This window comes from Martes martes, assembly GCF_963455335.1.
Source record: "Martes martes genome assembly, chromosome: 4".
Lineage (NCBI taxonomy): Eukaryota > Metazoa > Chordata > Mammalia > Carnivora > Mustelidae > Martes > Martes martes.
Genome location: NC_137891.1, coordinates 63,211,544 through 63,229,912, shown reverse-complemented (window position 1 = coordinate 63,229,912; position 18,369 = coordinate 63,211,544). Strand labels below are relative to the sequence as shown.

At 34.3% G+C, this 18,369-nt stretch overlaps 1 protein-coding gene across 1 annotated transcript in view; it reads left to right on the top strand.

Annotated features, from left to right (window-relative positions):
• LOC308341016 (uncharacterized protein C8orf34) overlaps positions 1-16,280 on the top strand; it is a gene marked incomplete at both ends in the record, with an annotated part of 367,987 nt that extends 351,707 nt beyond the window's left edge. Inside the window, one exon of the mRNA XM_080800601.1 lies at positions 16,198-16,280. Coding sequence (XP_080656727.1) covers positions 16,198-16,280 — 83 coding nt within the window. The remainder of the gene's footprint in view (positions 1-16,197) is intronic.
• Between the last annotated feature and the right edge of the window lie 2,089 nt (positions 16,281-18,369).

Here is an 18,369-nt window from a genome sequence, read left to right as displayed (position 1 = left end):
GGGATACTGTTTGATGCTTGTATTCCTGGCTTCATTCAGACCTATTGAATCAGAATCTGCATGAGACTCCGAATTCTGCATTTTTAATAAACCCCTCAGGTGAACCTTGATTATTCTAAAGATTGAGAACTACTGGGATGAGAAGGCCAATGAATCAGAGGGTTGTGTTTTCAGAATTGTCTCCATAGTGTTATTAGATTTTGGACCTAATTTCTCTAGGCTGCTTTTCCTATCTGTAAGTTAAATTTGGATGTAAAATGTGAGGATGGAGAAAGAAGGCTGAAATTTGAAGGAATAAATGTAGAATGAAATTGAGTATAGGCTCTCCAGTTAGCAGGTTCAACATATATCTGGACACAAATAGCTGATAAAGCTCTGGGTTTTCCTGAGCAGATGCATGGTACTATACATGTGGGTCGACTTCTAGATCCTCAGGGATTCATCAGATCTTTTGAAAGCTTCTTTTGGGCATCTCATCCATGAGGTTTTCTTTTATTTTTTATTTATTTTTATTTTTTTGGGTAAACCTTATTTGCCCCAATTGGTATCACTGGCTCAGGTACCTGCTATGTAAAACTGTTGCCTCTAATTGTTTTTGCTAATGTTCTCATTGATTTTTAGAGGAACAGATTTTTGGATATCCCTATAGCCACATTCCAGAAGTGCTTCTCCTCTCCTATTTTTCCTGATTTCATCAGCCTAGTTTTCTCTTTGTTTGAAGAGAAGTATGATATCTTCATAATGGGCTATAGAACAAGATAATATCTGTTTCTTAAGTCCTAATTTCATGATAACTTATTAAAACAGTTTTGTAGTAAAATAAGTTTTGGGACTTTATACTTATCATTATATTTGAGAAACTCTCGTTGTAAGATATACCAATGATACAACAACTTTTCAAGAGGAGCAAAAAGAGTTCTTCACTTTTAAATGAACACATCAAGTGTAATTATCATCTTGGCTTAAAATGAGAGAAATTATTGTCCATTGTTTACTTGAAGACATGCTATACAGTCTTTTCTAGAAGTCACTGGGTGGTTCTGCAGCAGGATCTGCTTGACTGCATAGTCCAGCATTTTTTGCCTCTTGAGTTCTTTGTGCAGAATGCTTATCTTCTGTTTTCAGAATGCCTATTAACTGCTAGAAGAACAAATGTTCTAGGAGTTAAGGAAGTGCTTATCTAATCCAATCCTCTCAAACTCAATTCTCTTAATTTAATGAAGCTGATTCTCTAAGAGATTGTAGGCTTGTTCATGTCACCTAGTTAGTAGCAGATGCCAGGAGTAGAATCAAGAGTTCTTGTCTGGGCCCAGTGATGTTTACTCTTACTGCTTCATTCTTTATTTATGACTTCACTTTGTTCCCATTACCACAGGGTGACACGGTTTACATTGTCACTCTCCAGAGCCAAAGTGCTTGGGGCAGTAAATGGGGCTACAGGATTCTCCTGTGCACTCAGGATATGGTGTGCCCTTTGTTTTCCTTAATCTAACCTCACCTTACTTTTTTCCAGGTAGCCTCCCAAATTTGTATTTGAACAATGCTTGAGACAGTGATGTTATTGTACCACAGCTGATTATTTTACCAAGCCCACGACAAGGTACTAACACCCTATCAAAGGAGAGAGTAGAAGAGGATGTGTTACAGGCAGTAGAATATAGATAACACAAAGACTGAAATGAGTTAATAGCCAGTTGCAGATAGGTGTCAGGGCTTCATGAGACTTGGAACTCAGAGTTTAATATTAGGGCTGTGGCATCGGAAATAGGGATTAGAAATATATAACTCAGGAACTGAGACGGGACTTCAGTATTTTGTTCTTATTTAAAGGTCAACTGGATTATCCTACACAATATGTGTGTTTGTAGAGAAAAGACATACACACTTTGGAAACAACCAAGAATAATTAATAATAATAATAATAATAGTAATATAATAAAAATAGAACAAGAATAACTACAGAGATGAACTCTAAATGTAGAAAAGACAAAAACTTCTGGCAACCTGTTTCAGGTTATTTTTGAAGACCAAAAGAAATCTTGATGATTTTTAATCTCACTTTTCATATTAAATCTTCTATGAGTGTTCAGAAAATTCTAAAGATTCTCCTAAAAAATTCAGGTCATCTGAACTCATACCAGGCAATAAATCCTATAAATTAAGCATTTGCATGTTTGGTATCTGTTATCTTCATAAATATTTAAGGATTTATCTTCAATCAATAAATATAAACATAAATTAATAATTACTGTTAATTATCTGTTGCAAGCAAAACAGACTAATGTCAAAATGTAACTTTCCACTATAATAGTGATTGTAGAGAATTATTTTGGCTTTAAACAAGTTTTTGCAATTTCTAAAGGCCAAATGCCTCTGAATTATTCATGTGGCATTCTTACTTTGAAATGTTTCCCATGTCTGTGATAAAACCTGATATTATGAATGGTTCAATTGATTTCTAACCTCCTAGAAAAAAATTAAAGCATAATATTTGATAACATATAGAACTTAATCTCACCAAATAAACTATTACTAAGTGTAAATGGAAAAATGTGTCAAATTGCTCTTCAATATACAAAGTTACATGCTTCAGAATAGATACAAAGCTTACCTGCTTTATTTATTGACATTTCCTCATCATATGCAATAATAGTAGTCAGAACATTTTATAACAAGTACCAGAGAAGGCTGTATTTAAACAGCAGAACAGTTCTTTTGTGATGCAGAATTCTTTGGATTAGAATCTTGTATGGAGTTGAATTCTTTAAAACCGAAAATGGAGATACATGGTCCAATTTTTGGTTATTTAAAAAAATCAAAGTTATAAATGAGTAGCATATGTTTTTAAACCTTTTGCCAAACACTTTTTGTTTGTCTTGGAATATTCTTATATTTGCTCTAGGTATAGCCTGAAATGACAAGATATAATCATGAAAACAAGATGAAGAGAAGTCTAGTTCATTCCCTAACCTTGATAGATTTAGCTTATAGGCAGTCTTTTATTAGATGGGATGTATCTTTCACAAATGAGCAGTATGTATTGACTGGCTCCAGGTAAAACCTATTTGTTCTCCATGAATTTTGTTCTGTATATTTTCAGTAACTGTAAAGACTTCAGCGTGTTCACACCAGACAAACTGGTTCCATAATTTTCTGTGACTTGTTTTGTAACATTGACCTGCTTCACCTTCACAAATTAAACAGACCTGGACATTTGTGTCCCAAACTAGGATTTTTTTAGTTAAGATTCTCCCATATGTCATATCTCCATAGACCAGTTTACCTCCTTAGAATCTCCTTAGAATCATGTTTATGAATCTTAAAATTCAATACACATTAATGAGAAGCTGCTCTGTGTTGGGTTTTATGGCATGGGATATACAAAAAACAGCAACAACAAAAAGGTTATGATCTCTTTTCCCTAGTAAGTAAAAGACAAGTGCATAAGCATTTGTAGCATAAGGTATATTATTTCTTAAGAGATAAGTAGAATGTTAAGGAAGTCAAAGGAAGGAAATATCACACGAAGTTGGCAGTAGGAATATGTAATTGGAGAGATCTTAATGAAGAAATGGTGTTTGAACTAAGAGATGGGTAAGCTTTTGAAGTACAAGGATGGACAAGAATGTCATCTGATCAAGAATAACAGATGGGCAAGAACACAAACATAGGAAGAGCATTGGTTATGCCCAGGGAACTAGCAATTCATACTTCTAGGGAAAAGCACTAGACACAGGGAGTCAGAGAGAAAAAAGTCTGGAAAGATAAGTCATGAAAAGAACACAGGGGGTGCAAATTATAAAGATAAAAAATGTGAATTGATAAACAGTAGAGAAATCTTTACATAGGGAGGAACTCTGATGAGAACCTTCATATTCATAGCTTTGGGGTAACATTAACACAAATGATGAGGAAGACCCAGTGTTTGGCCCTTTACATATTTCTTACCTTGATGAGAGGAAAACTAACTTTGAAACCACCTGTGCTTTAGTGCTATTTCAAACAGAAATCATCATCTCCCTAAGACATGCCATTTTTAAAAGACTTATTTTAAAAAATGATGGTATATATATGCAATGGAATATAACTCAGCCATAAAAAAGAATGAAATCTCACCATTTGCAATGATGTGGATGAAGCTGGGGTATATTATGCTAAGTGAAATAAGTCAGAGAATGGTAAATACTGTATGATTTCACTCATATGTGGAATTTAAGAAATGAAACAGATGAACATAGGGAGAAAAACAAGAGAGGGAGGCAAGCTAGAAGATAGACTCTGAACTATAGAGAACAAATAGGGTTGCTGGAGGGAAAGTGGGGGAGGGGATGGGTTAAATGGATGACTGGTATTAAGAAGGGCATTTGTAATGAACACTGTGTGTTGTATGTAAGTGATGAATCACTAAATTCTACTCTGAAACTAATATTACACTATATATTAACTAACTGGCATTTAAATAAAAACTTGAAGTAAAAAAATAAAAATAAATTAAAATGAGTCTCTTGTAGGCAGCAATAAATAAATAAATAAACAAATAAATAAATAGCTTTTTAGAAGCTATGTTCTTTACTAGGCAAAGAAGTCACACATGGACCATAATACAGCTCAACTTATAGGAGAAGAAATAAATCATTATTGAAGTGCTTTTTAAAACTTTTGTTATTGGGTGTAGTCGTTAACTTATCAATTAAGTATCAATAAATATATGTAGTTCAAGCTTATAATTTTAATTCATTAAAACATAATTAATTTTAGAGTAAACTTTTACCTGAAGTCTCAAAGTATGCGTGATTTATGTATTTTTATATTACAACCCTTATCAGAAATATAGTTTGCAAATGTTGTCTCCCAGTCTTGAGGTTACTTTTTATATTTTGTTTTTCTCTTCCCTTGCTGTGCAGAAGCTTTATAGTTTGATACAGTCCCACTTACTTATTCTTGCTTCTGTTTCCTGAGCTTTTGTCATGTCTAAAACATTGCCAAGACCAATGTCAAACAATTTCCCCTATTTTCTTTTCCTTTTTTTTTTTTTTTTAAGATTTTATTTATTTGGCACAGAGAGAGATCACAAGTAGGCAGAGAGGCAGGCGGGGGGAGGGGAGGGAAGCAGGCTCCCTGCTGAGCAGAGAGCCGGAAGTGGGGCTCGATCCCAGGACCCTGAGACCATGACCCGCGCTGAAGGGAGAGGCTTAACCTGTTGAGCCACCCAAGTGCCCCTCCCCCTGTTTTCTTCTAAGAGTTTTATAGTTTCTAGTCTCACATTTAAGTTTTTAAAACATTTGAGTTGATTTTTGTGTAAATTGTGAGATAAGGATCCAGTTTCGTTTTTTTGCATGTGGATACACAGTTTTCCTAGAACTATTTATTGAAGGGAGTGTCCTTTCCCCATTGTGTATTCTTAGCACTCTTATTAAAAACTTCTTGACCTAGGTATCTTATGGGTTTTGGTGCAATTGTAAATGGGATCGATTGCTTAATTTCTCTTTCTTCTGTCTTGTTGTTGGTGCATAGAAATGCAACTGATTTCTGTGCATTGATTTTATATCCTGATATTTTACTGAATTCCTGTATGAGTTCTAGCAGTTTTGGGGTGGAGTCTTTGGGTTTTCCCTAGAAAGAATCATATCATCTGCAAAGATTGAGAGTTTGACTTCTTTGTCAATTAGGATGCCTTTTATTTCTTTTTGTTGTCTGATTGCTGAGGCTGGACTTCTAATACCATGTTGAATAACAGTGGTGATAATGGACATCCCTGCCATGTTCCTGACCTTAGGATAAAAGCTTTCAGTTTTTTCCCCACTGAGAATGATACTGGTTGTGGGCTTTTCATAGATGGCTTTTATGATATTGAATTATGTACCCTCTATCCCTACACTATGAAGAGTTTTGATCAAGAAAGGATCCTGTACTTTGTCGAATGCTTTTTCAGCATCTATTGAGAGTATCATATTGTTCTTGTTCTTTATTTTATTTTATTTTATTTTATTTTATTTTTTTAAAAGGTTTTATTTATTTATCTGACAGACAGAGATCACAAGTAGGCAGAGAGGCAGGCGGGGGTCGGGGGGTGGGGGAGCAGGCTCTCCACTGAGCAGAGAGCCCAATGCAGGACTTGATCCCAGGACCCTGGGCTCATGACCTGAGCCGAAGGCAGTGGCTTAACCCACTGAGCCACCCAGGCGCCCTGTGTTCTTTCTTTTATTAATGTGTTGTATCACACTGATTGATTTGCGGATGTTGAACCAACCATGCAGCCCAGGAGTAAATCCCACTTGGTCATGTTGGATAATCCTTTTAACGTACTATTGGATCTTATTGGCTAGTATTTTGGTGAGAATTTTTGCATCCATGTTTATCAAGGATATTGGTCTGTAATTCTCCTTTTTGATGGGGTCTTTGGTTTTGGGATCAAGGTAATGGTGGTTTCTGTGAATATATATATATATATATATATATATATATATATATAAATTTACATACTACATTATAATGGAATATTATGCAGCCATAAAACCCCCAAAATCTTGACATTTACAATGACATGGATGGAACTAGAGGATCTTATGCTAAGCTAAATAAGTCAATAAGAGAAAGACAAATATCATATGATCTCACTGATATGAGGGGTTTGAGAAACAAGACAGAGGATCATAGGGGAAGGGAGGGAAAAATGAAATAAGATGAAACCAGAGAGGGAGACAAAGTGTAAGAGACTCTTAATCTCAGGAAACAAATTGAGGGTTGCTGGAGTGGAGGGGAGTGGGAAGGATGGGGTGGCTGGGTGATGGACATTGGGGAGGTGCTACAATTCAGTGCTCTGAATTGTGTAAGACTGATGAATCACAGACCTGTATCCATAAAACAAATAATATGTTATATGTTAAAACAAAGCAAAACAAAACAAAACAAAAAAACAACTAGCTGACCCTATATGCTTGGGCTTATTTTTGGACTCCCTATACTATTCTGTTGGCTCTTGTGTCCCTTTTTGTGTCAGTACCATACTGTTGATTATATCACTTTGTCATATAATTTGAAATTAGGACCTGTGATGCCTCCAGCTCTATTCTTTCGCAAGATTACTTTGGCTATTAGGAGTCTTCTGTGGTTCCACAAGAATTTTAGAATTGTTTTTTATTTCTGTGAAACATGCCTTTGGAATTTCTATAGAGATTGCATTGACTCTGTATATCACTTTGTATGACCATTTTAGCAATATTAATTCTTCCAATCCATCAGCATAGGATATCTGTCCATTTATTTGTGCTTTCTTCAATTTCTTTTATTACTGTTTTATAGTTTTCAGTGTACAGATCTTTCATCTTCTTGGTTAAATTTATTCCTAAGTATTTTATTCTTTTGAGGTATTATAAATGGAATGGTTCTTTTTTTAAAATTTCCTTTTCAGATAGATCAATTTTAGTATACAAAAGTACCACTGATTTTTGTATGTTGCTTTTGTATTCTGTAACTTTACTGGATTTATTTATTAGTTCTAACAGGTGTGTGTGTGTGTGTGTGTGTGTGTGTGTGTATGTGTGTGTGTTTGCATAGAGTCTTTAAGGTTTTCTATATATAGGATTATGCTATCTACAAACAATGCTGATTAAACTCTTTTCTGATTCAGATGCCTTTTATTTCTTTTTCTTGTCTGATTGCTTTTGCTAGCACTTCCTGTACTCTTTTGAATAGAAGTGGCAAGAATGGACATACTTGCCTTGTACTGTATCTTAAAGGAAAAACCTTCAATTTTCTCCATTGATTATGATATTATCTGTGGGAATTTCATAAATGACCACAATTGGGTTGAGGAAATTTCCTTTTATTCTTATGGAGAATTTTTATTAAACCATATATCTGATAGGGGATTGATAGCCAAAACATATAACAAACACATATAATTCAATAACAAAAACAACAAGAAAACCCAAATAATCCAATTAAAATATGGACAAATAAACTTAATAGACATTTTCCACAGAAGAAGTACAAATGGCCAATAGGTACACAAAGATGTGCTCAGCTTCACTAATTATCAGGGAAATGCAAACAAAACCATAGTGAGATATAACCTCACACTTCTTAGAATGGCTTTAATCAGAAAGATAAGAGTTCGTGAAGATGTGGAAAAAAGAGAACCCTGTATACTGTTGGTAGGAATGTAAATTGCTATACCCATTACAGAAAACAGTATGACTCAAAAAAGTAAAAATAAGACTTCCATGTGCTCCAGCAAACCCTTTTCTGGATATACGTTCTAAGGAAATGAAAGCATTGGGTCTCATTCCCGATCTAAGAAGGAAAGCTTTCAATTTTGCATCATGGTATATGATGTATGATATTTGCTATAGGGGTGTGTGTTTGTGTGTGTGTGTGTGTATGTATACACTTTTTTTAGGTTAAGAAAATTTTCTTCTATTCTGAATCCATTGAGCTTTTTTTTTTTTAAATCATGAGTGAATGTCAAAATTTAGCAAACATTTCAATCAATTTTTAAACATTTTTCTCACTTATGTTAGTATGGTTAATTTCATGAGTTAGGTTTTGAGAATTAAGCTGGTATTGTCTTTTGCAATAAATCTAACTTGATAAGGATGTTGGTAAAACTTTGATTAGGATTTTTATATCTATATTTATAATTCAGTTGGCTTATTTGGGCAAAAAGATTTCCCTTTAACACAGTTCTTCTTTTATGCATTGTAATCGACATTAGCTAGCCTCATAAAATGTGTTGGGGAGTATTTCCTGATGAATTCTCTGGAAGTGTTTGTGTAACATTGAATTACTTTTTTAATGATTAGAGGAATTCAGTAGTGGAGCTATAAGACTTCAAAATTTCTTCGTGTGAATAACTTTTAACTATGAATTTAATTTCTTTAGTAACTGTGTGACTACTCAGATTTTCTATTTCCTCTTGTGACAATTTTGGTAAGCTTAATTTTTCCAGAGATTTGCTCATTTCATTAGAATTTTTGAATTCATTCTTACAAAGTATTGGTAGTATACTCTTATAGCTTTTAGAAAAATGTGTTCCAGTTCTTTAGTGATGTCTCTTTTTTTAATTTATTGATTTATTTTGTTGATTATGTTGTCACAGGCTATAGATTCAAGGTCAAAAGACATGTTCTAGCAAATGATGGGAAAAATGTAAAAGACTTTGAGGATTATGTTTTAAAATTACCATGGCCAGCAATTAACACATATTGGACATTACAACTGTATGAAAAATGTGCCCCACCTCCATTTTCCATCCGTTTGTTTCTGTGTATCATTGTGGATGTTTTATTCTGATCTATGTTCAAATTAATTATTTCTCTCTTCAGTGCTATCAGATCTGCTGCTTAACACATATATTTATTTTCAAATTTCAGTTCCTGTATTTATTTTAACATTTTCATTGATTTATATATAATTTCTAGTTCTTTCCAAAAACTCTAAATATTGTCCTTCATTTCTTATTATCCATACTTATTTTGAAATCTGGGTTTAAGTCCATTATTTGGTTCCTTGTGAGTCTTTCTATTCTCTGTCATTTTTTCTTGGTTTTTGATCACATGTTGTTGTCACCATGTTTATTTATTTTAGATTAGGTACAAATTGTATACGAAAAATTGCAAAGATAATTTGTGGCCCAGAATGATGTTGTCTTCTTCCAGATAGAATTTTAGTTTGTTTCTGGAGTACTGGCAATCTTAGATTATTTGAATTCAACACAAAGTTGAGAAGATTTTAAGTAAGCTTTATTTATTGAGAGGGTGGTTTGTTTCTGTTTTGCCCTTATTCTTATAGTGTGGCCCTTCAGAGTAGCAACCCCAAACCTAGGAAATTAATCTGCATCATCTTCCTCAGTAATCCTGGATCCCCAGTTTTTGTCCTCCCTGCCTAGGAATCTTTTGCAAGTTGTCAGTCTTTAAGGATTGTCTTCCATAACTGATGGATACCTTTAGAGGAACATATCCCCAAATTCCATGCCCATTTCTGTTTATTTTCTTATTCTCCCTGATACTGACCATTTAATACCTTATTATTTTGATGGATCCCTGATGCTCTAGCTGAATAACTTACCCAACCAACCTTGGATATTAAATTTCTTACTTCAATATATTTCAGTAAATGTGGGCAAAATCAGAACATTTTCAGATAATTGCATTTAGTTTCCAAAAACTAAGAAAACATTTCTTCTTCATTGCTTTAATTTGTGCTATAGTGCCAGACACATAGTATATGCTTGCTAAATATTAGTAAATTCTAAGTTTTGGCTAAGCATATATCATATAAAATTTTTGAGCAGAAAGAAAGAAAGAGGACTATTTATCTTCTAAACCACCAGGACTTGTCTCTTGCTTCTTATTAGGTTTTCTACTTACCTTTACTGATTTTTTTTTAATGACATTATTTGTTCCCAGACGCTTGCTACATTCTTACTGTGACTGACTAATGGACTCACTTTTTTATTGTGAGCATACACATGTGTGATTTAATTATCTCAGTGGAAAGCTAATTTTCTCTTTCTAGATGTTATGATGGAGTGGGAAAAAACTAGGAGTTAGAAGACTATAAGATCCTCCTCCATCCCTGTGCTCCCCAGGCTAGTAAATTGCAGAGAATGGGCTCATACGCAGGTTCATCTACAGTTGCTTGGTGATCAGAAATTGACTATCAGAGGTACATTAACTTCTTGGGAGTAAAAGAGAATGCTTTCCTTTAAGATTCTGTGCCAGATAGTTTTTGCCTTTTACTTGCTAAACAGGAATAATCTGTCTTGATTTGTGAAGCTACAGTTCCTTTTCTGATTTTCTTAATTATTCTATGGCTTTTGCATCCAGCTTGAAGCTTCTAAAATGACTTGGCACTAGCAGAGAAGAGAAGGATTTTATAGTCCTACCTTGAGGCCAAAGGAGTAACCTCTCCCATGGCTGGTTCATGGGTGGTATGATTATCTTATTCATGGTTCTTATGTATTCTCCCAGGCTGGAAGATTTCATCTCATTTCGACTCACTGGGGTACCTGCAGCCATACCATCATTGATCCCAACCTACCTTATTATTTCACTCTCTTCTTTCCTCTTATTTCAAACTTAAGTTCTTATCTACCTCAAACTAAAGGAAAAAAAAAAAAGAAGAAGAAACTGTTTCCTCCAAATGATGTTATATTTCCACTGTCTGAGCTAGACTGAAAGATGACTGGCGTAGTCTTCTAAAAGGTGGAATAAAAGCTGAAATATATTTGTTACTAGAATCTGACAAGAAATCCTGGCCTGAAGATAGGCATTGTGGCTGAAGGAACTAGTTGTGTAGGCATAATAAAGAAGGTATATAAAGATAGAAGAGGAGTTCTAAGCACAGAACCTCAAAAATGTGGCATAATAAATCTTTTCACTGAGAAAGTTGGTGTATACTCTAATGGATATATGATTTGATAATGAATTAGGAAAATTGTCACATAGGCTAACATAAAATAGAATTATAAAGTCTATTTGAGTAATTAGAATTATATCATTCTGTTTCTCCTTAAAGCCTACTATGAGTAATTTACATTTTAAGGCTCATATAGAAACACATGTATCTTCTAAAGAAGAGAAAATGGGAGAGAACTTATAAATTTTTGTTGGTATGTGCTATGTAGTATTTTGTTTAATCCTGACAGCTTAATATATAGATGATATTACTCTGGTTTTATAAACTCAGATCTGTTAAATATCCTTTCCCAAGGATATACAATTAATAAGTGCAGTCTACATTCTAGCTCAGTCCAAGGCCATATGTTCTACTCTAAGAATGTCATTCCATCTCTATAAGCTAAAAATAGGAGGGGGAGGGAGAATGTGTATATAGATAGTATCAAGTGAGGAATTATTTCACTGAGTGTAGGTTTGTACCATAATGAAAACACTATAGAGCATGAAAATAAGAAAAAGTGACATATAAAGAAACATGCAGTAATACATTTGGGTAGAAAAATCTGCTTTTAATATAAACTTCAACTTGATTTAGTTAAATTTATGCTGTGTTCCAAATTGTTATCTACATACAAAGTCATCCAGAAAATTAAGGGAGGCATACATGATAAACATTAAAAATTAAAGTTTTGACAGAATAAAATAAATAACATTTAGTAATTACACTAAGCATGTTTTAAATCCCATAGTTAGATATTAAAAATACAACAACTGTTCAAAGCAGGCTGCCAAATTTCTTCAAAATGAGTTGTTTTGAAATGTTGACTAAATATACCAAAACTATATATCAACTTCAGTATAATTAAACATTCTTCAGACCAACAACATGGCTTTCCTTATATTCTTAAACATATGTTATATGTGACTTTCTCCTTCATATTAGGACAAAAGGATTATCCATTTGTTAACATTTAAAATAATTTTCAGAAAGTTTCTACTAGTTAGTCAAGACTTCACAATTTATAAGTTGCTTCCACATATTTAATCTCAAAAATTAACCTATTAGGGAAAATGTTCCTATTTGACATTGTAAGTATTCAACACATTTATTTAATAAATATTTATATATTCACTATTGACTACTTAATAAATATTTACTGAATGAATTGAATGAATGAAGAAATGAATAAATTTAGTTCATATTGTTTAAGTGACCTTTGAAGGTGACTTGAGAAATGGCCAAGCCTGAGTCTCTACCTTCTGATTATTCAGGGAGGCCACAATGTCTGGAAACATGGACATAAATATGTAATAAGTAGTTTTTCGGTCTACACAACAAAACATGATATGTTCAATGACATTTCATATGTTCTGGGTGTTGTTCCTCTGTTGCAATGATAATTTAGTCAGAGTTGCAATGAACATAGAGCATTACTGCAGCATTTAAATCTATCCCTACATACGTGTTTGTGATCACTGCCGCAGGTGATTTGTGTTGCTGTTTTTCACTGAATAGATCTGTACCTATAGCATTCAAGAAGAAAGTAAGCAGGTTCTAATCTGTAAGCAAAAATATTACCTTTATTTCTATACTTTATGGCTACTCTCTCGTTTGCTTTTTCTTCCCCCAACCAAAGGCACTTCATTTCTTAATCCCCTTAAGTATGGGTAATAACGGGCCATCCTTAGTGTAAGCAGTCCGGCTTCACAGAGGGAAGCAGTGTAAGGCTGGACACGTACATCAGCTGCCACACAAGAGCGAGTGTTATGCTAAAGTTCAATTCAGAAACTTGAGATCAGTTAATTTTGTCTTTTATTTCTATTATCTTTGGCCACTTTGCCTTGCTCCACTGTCCCTATCAAAATAAAGTCTCTTCATATGTTTGTTTTCTCAAGCACTGTGGCTGTATTTCCCAGATCTTTCCACTGTGCCCTATGGAACTGGAATTTTATTTGCAAACTGATTGTCCATCCGTGCTATTCAAAGAACACTCTTCATGCCCCCTCCCTTTCTTTTACCTTATTTGGAATGGTTCCTAGAAAATACTGCTACCCTTATAACCTTTAGCAGGAGAAGCTGCTCCTTCTTCTGTTTCCTTTTTTTTTTTTTTTTTAAGATTTTATTTACTTATTTGTCAGAGAGAGAGAGAGAGAGAGCACAAGCTGGGGGCATGACAGGCAGAGGGAGAAGCAGTTTCCCCGATGAGCAGGGAGCCCAATGCGGGGCTGGATCCCAGGACCCTGGAATCATGACCTGAGCCGAAGGCAGATGCCCAACTGACTGAGCCACCCAGGCATGCCTGCTCCTTCTTTGAGTTGCCAGGTGTCAAGTATCATGAGGTAGCATTAACATTCTACTTGAAATTCTCCTCCTTTTTTGGCTCACACCATTTGTCTGGCTGTCCTGTTTCTTTCCTTGTCACGAGAATCTTACTGATCACTCCTAATCTTTTGTGTGGGGTGTTTACATTTGATTCATTGCTTTTGTCTCTGCCCCAATCTTACCATTAGGAAAACTTAACTGCTACTTGGGAGACTTATCCAATTGTCCTACTATTAAAATTTTTTGGCCTTCTCAAATGTAGTGATCATCTAAGGTAAATTTTTTTTTTTTTTTGGTCAAATGTGAAATAGCATCCAACTCTAAAATCTTAGATTACTGTAATACATTCTCTGTCCCAAACCTTCTGGCCTTGAGGTTACCTATTTCCTACTAAACTTACACTTCAATCTGATTTTGTACCTAGAAACTTCATTACTTTTTCTTCAAGTGTATCCAACCACAGCTGGCTTCATCCTTCACCCAAAGTCCATGTTACACAGAACAGTGATACACGAAGTGTGGTCTACAAACCAGCCACACAAGCATTAGCATCAGGATCTCTTTGGAAATCGAAAGGAACACAATTTCCTTGGACCCCTCTCCAGAACCGCTAAGTCAGAAACTCTAATAGTGAAGTCTGTCAACCTGTGTTTTACAAAACCCTCCAGATGATTCTAATACACTTAAAATTTGAGAGCCACTAATACCGAGCATTAAGTCAATTGCTCTCTTGCAAGCATCTTTAATATCTTTGGATGGTAAAAAACATTTAAATATGAATGCATCATTATTTCATTCAAAACCCTTCCATGTATAAGATCTCTAAAGGTTTATAAAGTTCTCCATCCATACAATCATCACTTTCAGTCCAAATTTTTTTGTAGTTCCTATTTATCTAAATTTGAATTTAGAATTTATAAAATTATCAAATATCTACTATAAATATCTACTATAAAATTATCTAAATATCTACTATAAAATTATCAAATATCTACTATTTATCTAAATTTGAATTTAGAATTTATAAAATTATCAAATATCTACTATTTAATGATTCTTGCAAAGTTGTTTCCCTTTTAACCACCCTCTGAGGGGGATACTGAGCAAACTTGCTCAGAGTCATGTATATGAGAATGGGTGGAATCAGAATTTGAACTCAGGTCTGAGTACAAAACCCACACTTTTTCAAATTTTGTTGCTGAATTATGTGAAACAGCAATTGCATTGATATGTGTCCTAGACTCTAGTTGAAAAAGAATTTACCAATGGATCAGTACAGATTTTTAAAAAAATGGTTATATGAAAATCTAATATCAAATAACTTTGATAAATATCCAGTTACATAGTTTTATTTAGTACATAAACTCATTTAACTTTGATAAATACCAAGTTACATAAGACTTCTGAGAGCCTTTATTTAATATGCTGGTGTGTATTTTGATTCTGCAAAAAGCAGATGTGGTATGTTGCTGTCCAAAATTATTTTTTTTTAAGATTTTATTTATTTATTTATTTGATGGAGAGAGAGAGTGAGAGGGAAAACAAGCAGGGGAGCAGCAAAGGGAGCCTGATGCCGGACTGAGCAAGGAGCCTGATGCCGGACTTGATCCCGGCACCCGTGGATCATGACCTGAGCTGAAGGCAGACACTTAACCAACTGAACCACCCAGGCATCCCTGTCCAAAATTCTTTGACCAAGGAGCCATTTTTTGTGGATCATTCATATTAACACCATGCAGGACTAGCATTCCAAGACCTGCTTTGGAAAACTTGGACTTAATCTACTTTCTTTCTCTTCAAGATATGTGGAATTGCTTATCTCCCTTGATCTCTTTAGTTCATCTGCTTTTATCCTCCATTCTACTTTGCCATTCTTTTAACCTAGAATACTCCTGTCTCTTTGTCCCACTGTTCTTCTGTCTCAGGGATGCATTCAGAGGAATTACATTTAGCATGTAATGTTATGTGCCAGGCATTATGAATAAAGTGTCTATGTATTTACATGTACTAGTTTTATAAATACCATAATAACTTTGTGATGATGACATGAAATTGCAAATATGATAGCATCACCATTCTGTGACTTATATATATCCAATCCTGACTAGGTTGTGTTAGGGCAGCCACCTGAACTGTGTTACTTTCTTTCCTAACCCATGCTGGACATAAGAATTATGAATATGATTCCTGTGAGGTCTTCTTAAAGTCCACATACATATTCATAACACCAGCTGGAGGGCATTTTGCCTATATTTTATTTAAAATTCAGCAGAGGTTTGAATTGAAAATGACTGCAGTACGGATAAGAATATACACACCATTAAGCAGTTAACGTATATGTAATTCCAGCTCACTATATACTCGAAGTGTAGTTTTTTTATATTAATTTCAATTAATCTGCTAAGGAATTATATTTAATAGATTTCTTTTTTCCTGGTCCAGCATATTATGTCTTTTTCTTTCACTGCGCAGGTTCTGCTGAGCTTCTCCTTTGTGTTCCATGCTCTTCTTGTCCTACCCTGGTCTACTCTGGTATGTTTGCTCAGGGCACTTAATATCAATGTCAGGTAATTATGGGTACTATCTACAACTGCTCCAAGTTCGGATATTTTTAATGCACAGTTCTCATGATCTCTAGCAAGAAACGGAGTTCCCTCCTATTCTGCATAATGTTTCCTTTCTCTTTTTGTTGTGTTCTATGGATCTCAGGCTTCTCATTGAGTCTGTATTCTCCCATGCTGAGGAAGTGGGATGGGAATTTAAATCCCTTCCCCTTTCAGGAAAATCACTTTTAGGTAGAACTGAGATGAAAACATATTCCCCCAATGTGTGAAGATCATGGACTTTATGACAGCATTAAATATATCTTAGAGATGCAGAATCTCAGAACAATTTTACATCCATGGACATGATGCTAATATATGAACTGGATATATAAATAATATATAAATAATTCATAGTTTCTTCTCCCAGGTGTGTTACAGAGAAAAGAAAAGGTTGAGTCTGTCCTTAGCACTCAGAGAATCACAGAATATCAAAATTAGAAAGAATTTTAGAGCCTCTACTTCTCTTCTGATCTAATGCTGACTTCTTCTCTACTGTGCCCCTACAAAATAGACATTCAATCTTTACATCAATATCTTGAGTAGTGGGAAATATACTACCTCCTATGGTTGCTCATTCAATTGTATCCTTGTCTAATTGCTCATTAACCTAATAATTCTATATTAACAAATCTCCTAAAGAAATAATTTCTGCAATGCCTCTACTGTGTTGTTACCAGAATATTATGTTCATTGCACATGTTTTATAATAAAACAAAAAATGTTTTATATTAAAACATGGAAAACATGTGAAAAGCTGTGAATAAGCCAATGACCAATAAAAGAGAATTGATTAAAAAAGTATAGCATCTATATAATGGAGTACTGTACATCTTATGAAGGATGAGATTTATTGTCACTGGATAAATACATGTATTTATACTGATAGTAACTACTATCATCCATTTATCTGTGTATCTATATCTATAGTCTGATGTGGAAATATTCTAGTAATAATGTTACATTAAAAGTGAGTTATAAAACAGTATATTAAATATATTCATTTTTATCACATACAATGCATAAACACACACATGATCATATATTTACATCTTTAGAATACTGTCTGGATGGTTACAAACAAAAATGTTTTGAAAAGATATCTGCATCCCCGTGTCTGTGCCCTATTTACAATAGCCAAGATATGGAAAAAACGTCAGTGCCCATCGACAGATAAATGGATAAAGACAATGTGGTATGCATATATAATGGAATATTATTCAGCCATAAAGAATGAATTTTTGCCATTTGCAACAACATGGATGAAACTTGAGGATATTTTGCTGATTGAAATTAGTCAGAGAAAAACAAATAACATCTTCTCTCACTTATATGTGGAATCTAAACAAAAACAAAAACCAAGCTCATAGGTATGGAAAACAGATTGGTGTTAGCCAGAGGCAGGGATTGGGCAAATAGGTGAAGGTGATCAAAAAGCACAAACTCCCCATCATGAAATAAATAAGTCATGGGGATGTAACATACAGTGTGGTGACAAAAGCAGACAAGTAAGCAAAGAGTATTGCCTAAATTGTATAAAATGTTTAAAACCTACTTCAGGTGAGGTTATTCTCTTTTATTGCCCCCAAATCTGAATCCTTGTAGCTGCCTTCTTTCTGGTTCTTTTTGTATCACAGACAGAAATTTTCTCTCTCTTCCTCTACCATCGTAGAACACACAGATCATGCTGTTCTCTTCTTTAGTCCTTTGCATGTTCTTTGTATAAAATGCAGGTAGATGGCCCTTCTGTCCAAGAGATCTAAGTAAGTAAATCATTCATTTGATTCATATTTAATAAAGACCTAAAACTATGCCAGAGAATAACATGTCACTATCATATGTGACTTAAGCTTACTAAATGATGAAGTCATACATTGAACATGATTTACATAAAACACTGCAGATTATCCTTATGTAACTAGGGTGAGATAGGTGCATGCGGCAGAGAATTCTACCTTGAATCATGGTCAGAGAGCCTAGAGAAAGTGATATTGATGACTAAGTCCTAAAGGAGTAGGAGTTAGTTAGATAAAGGAGTTAG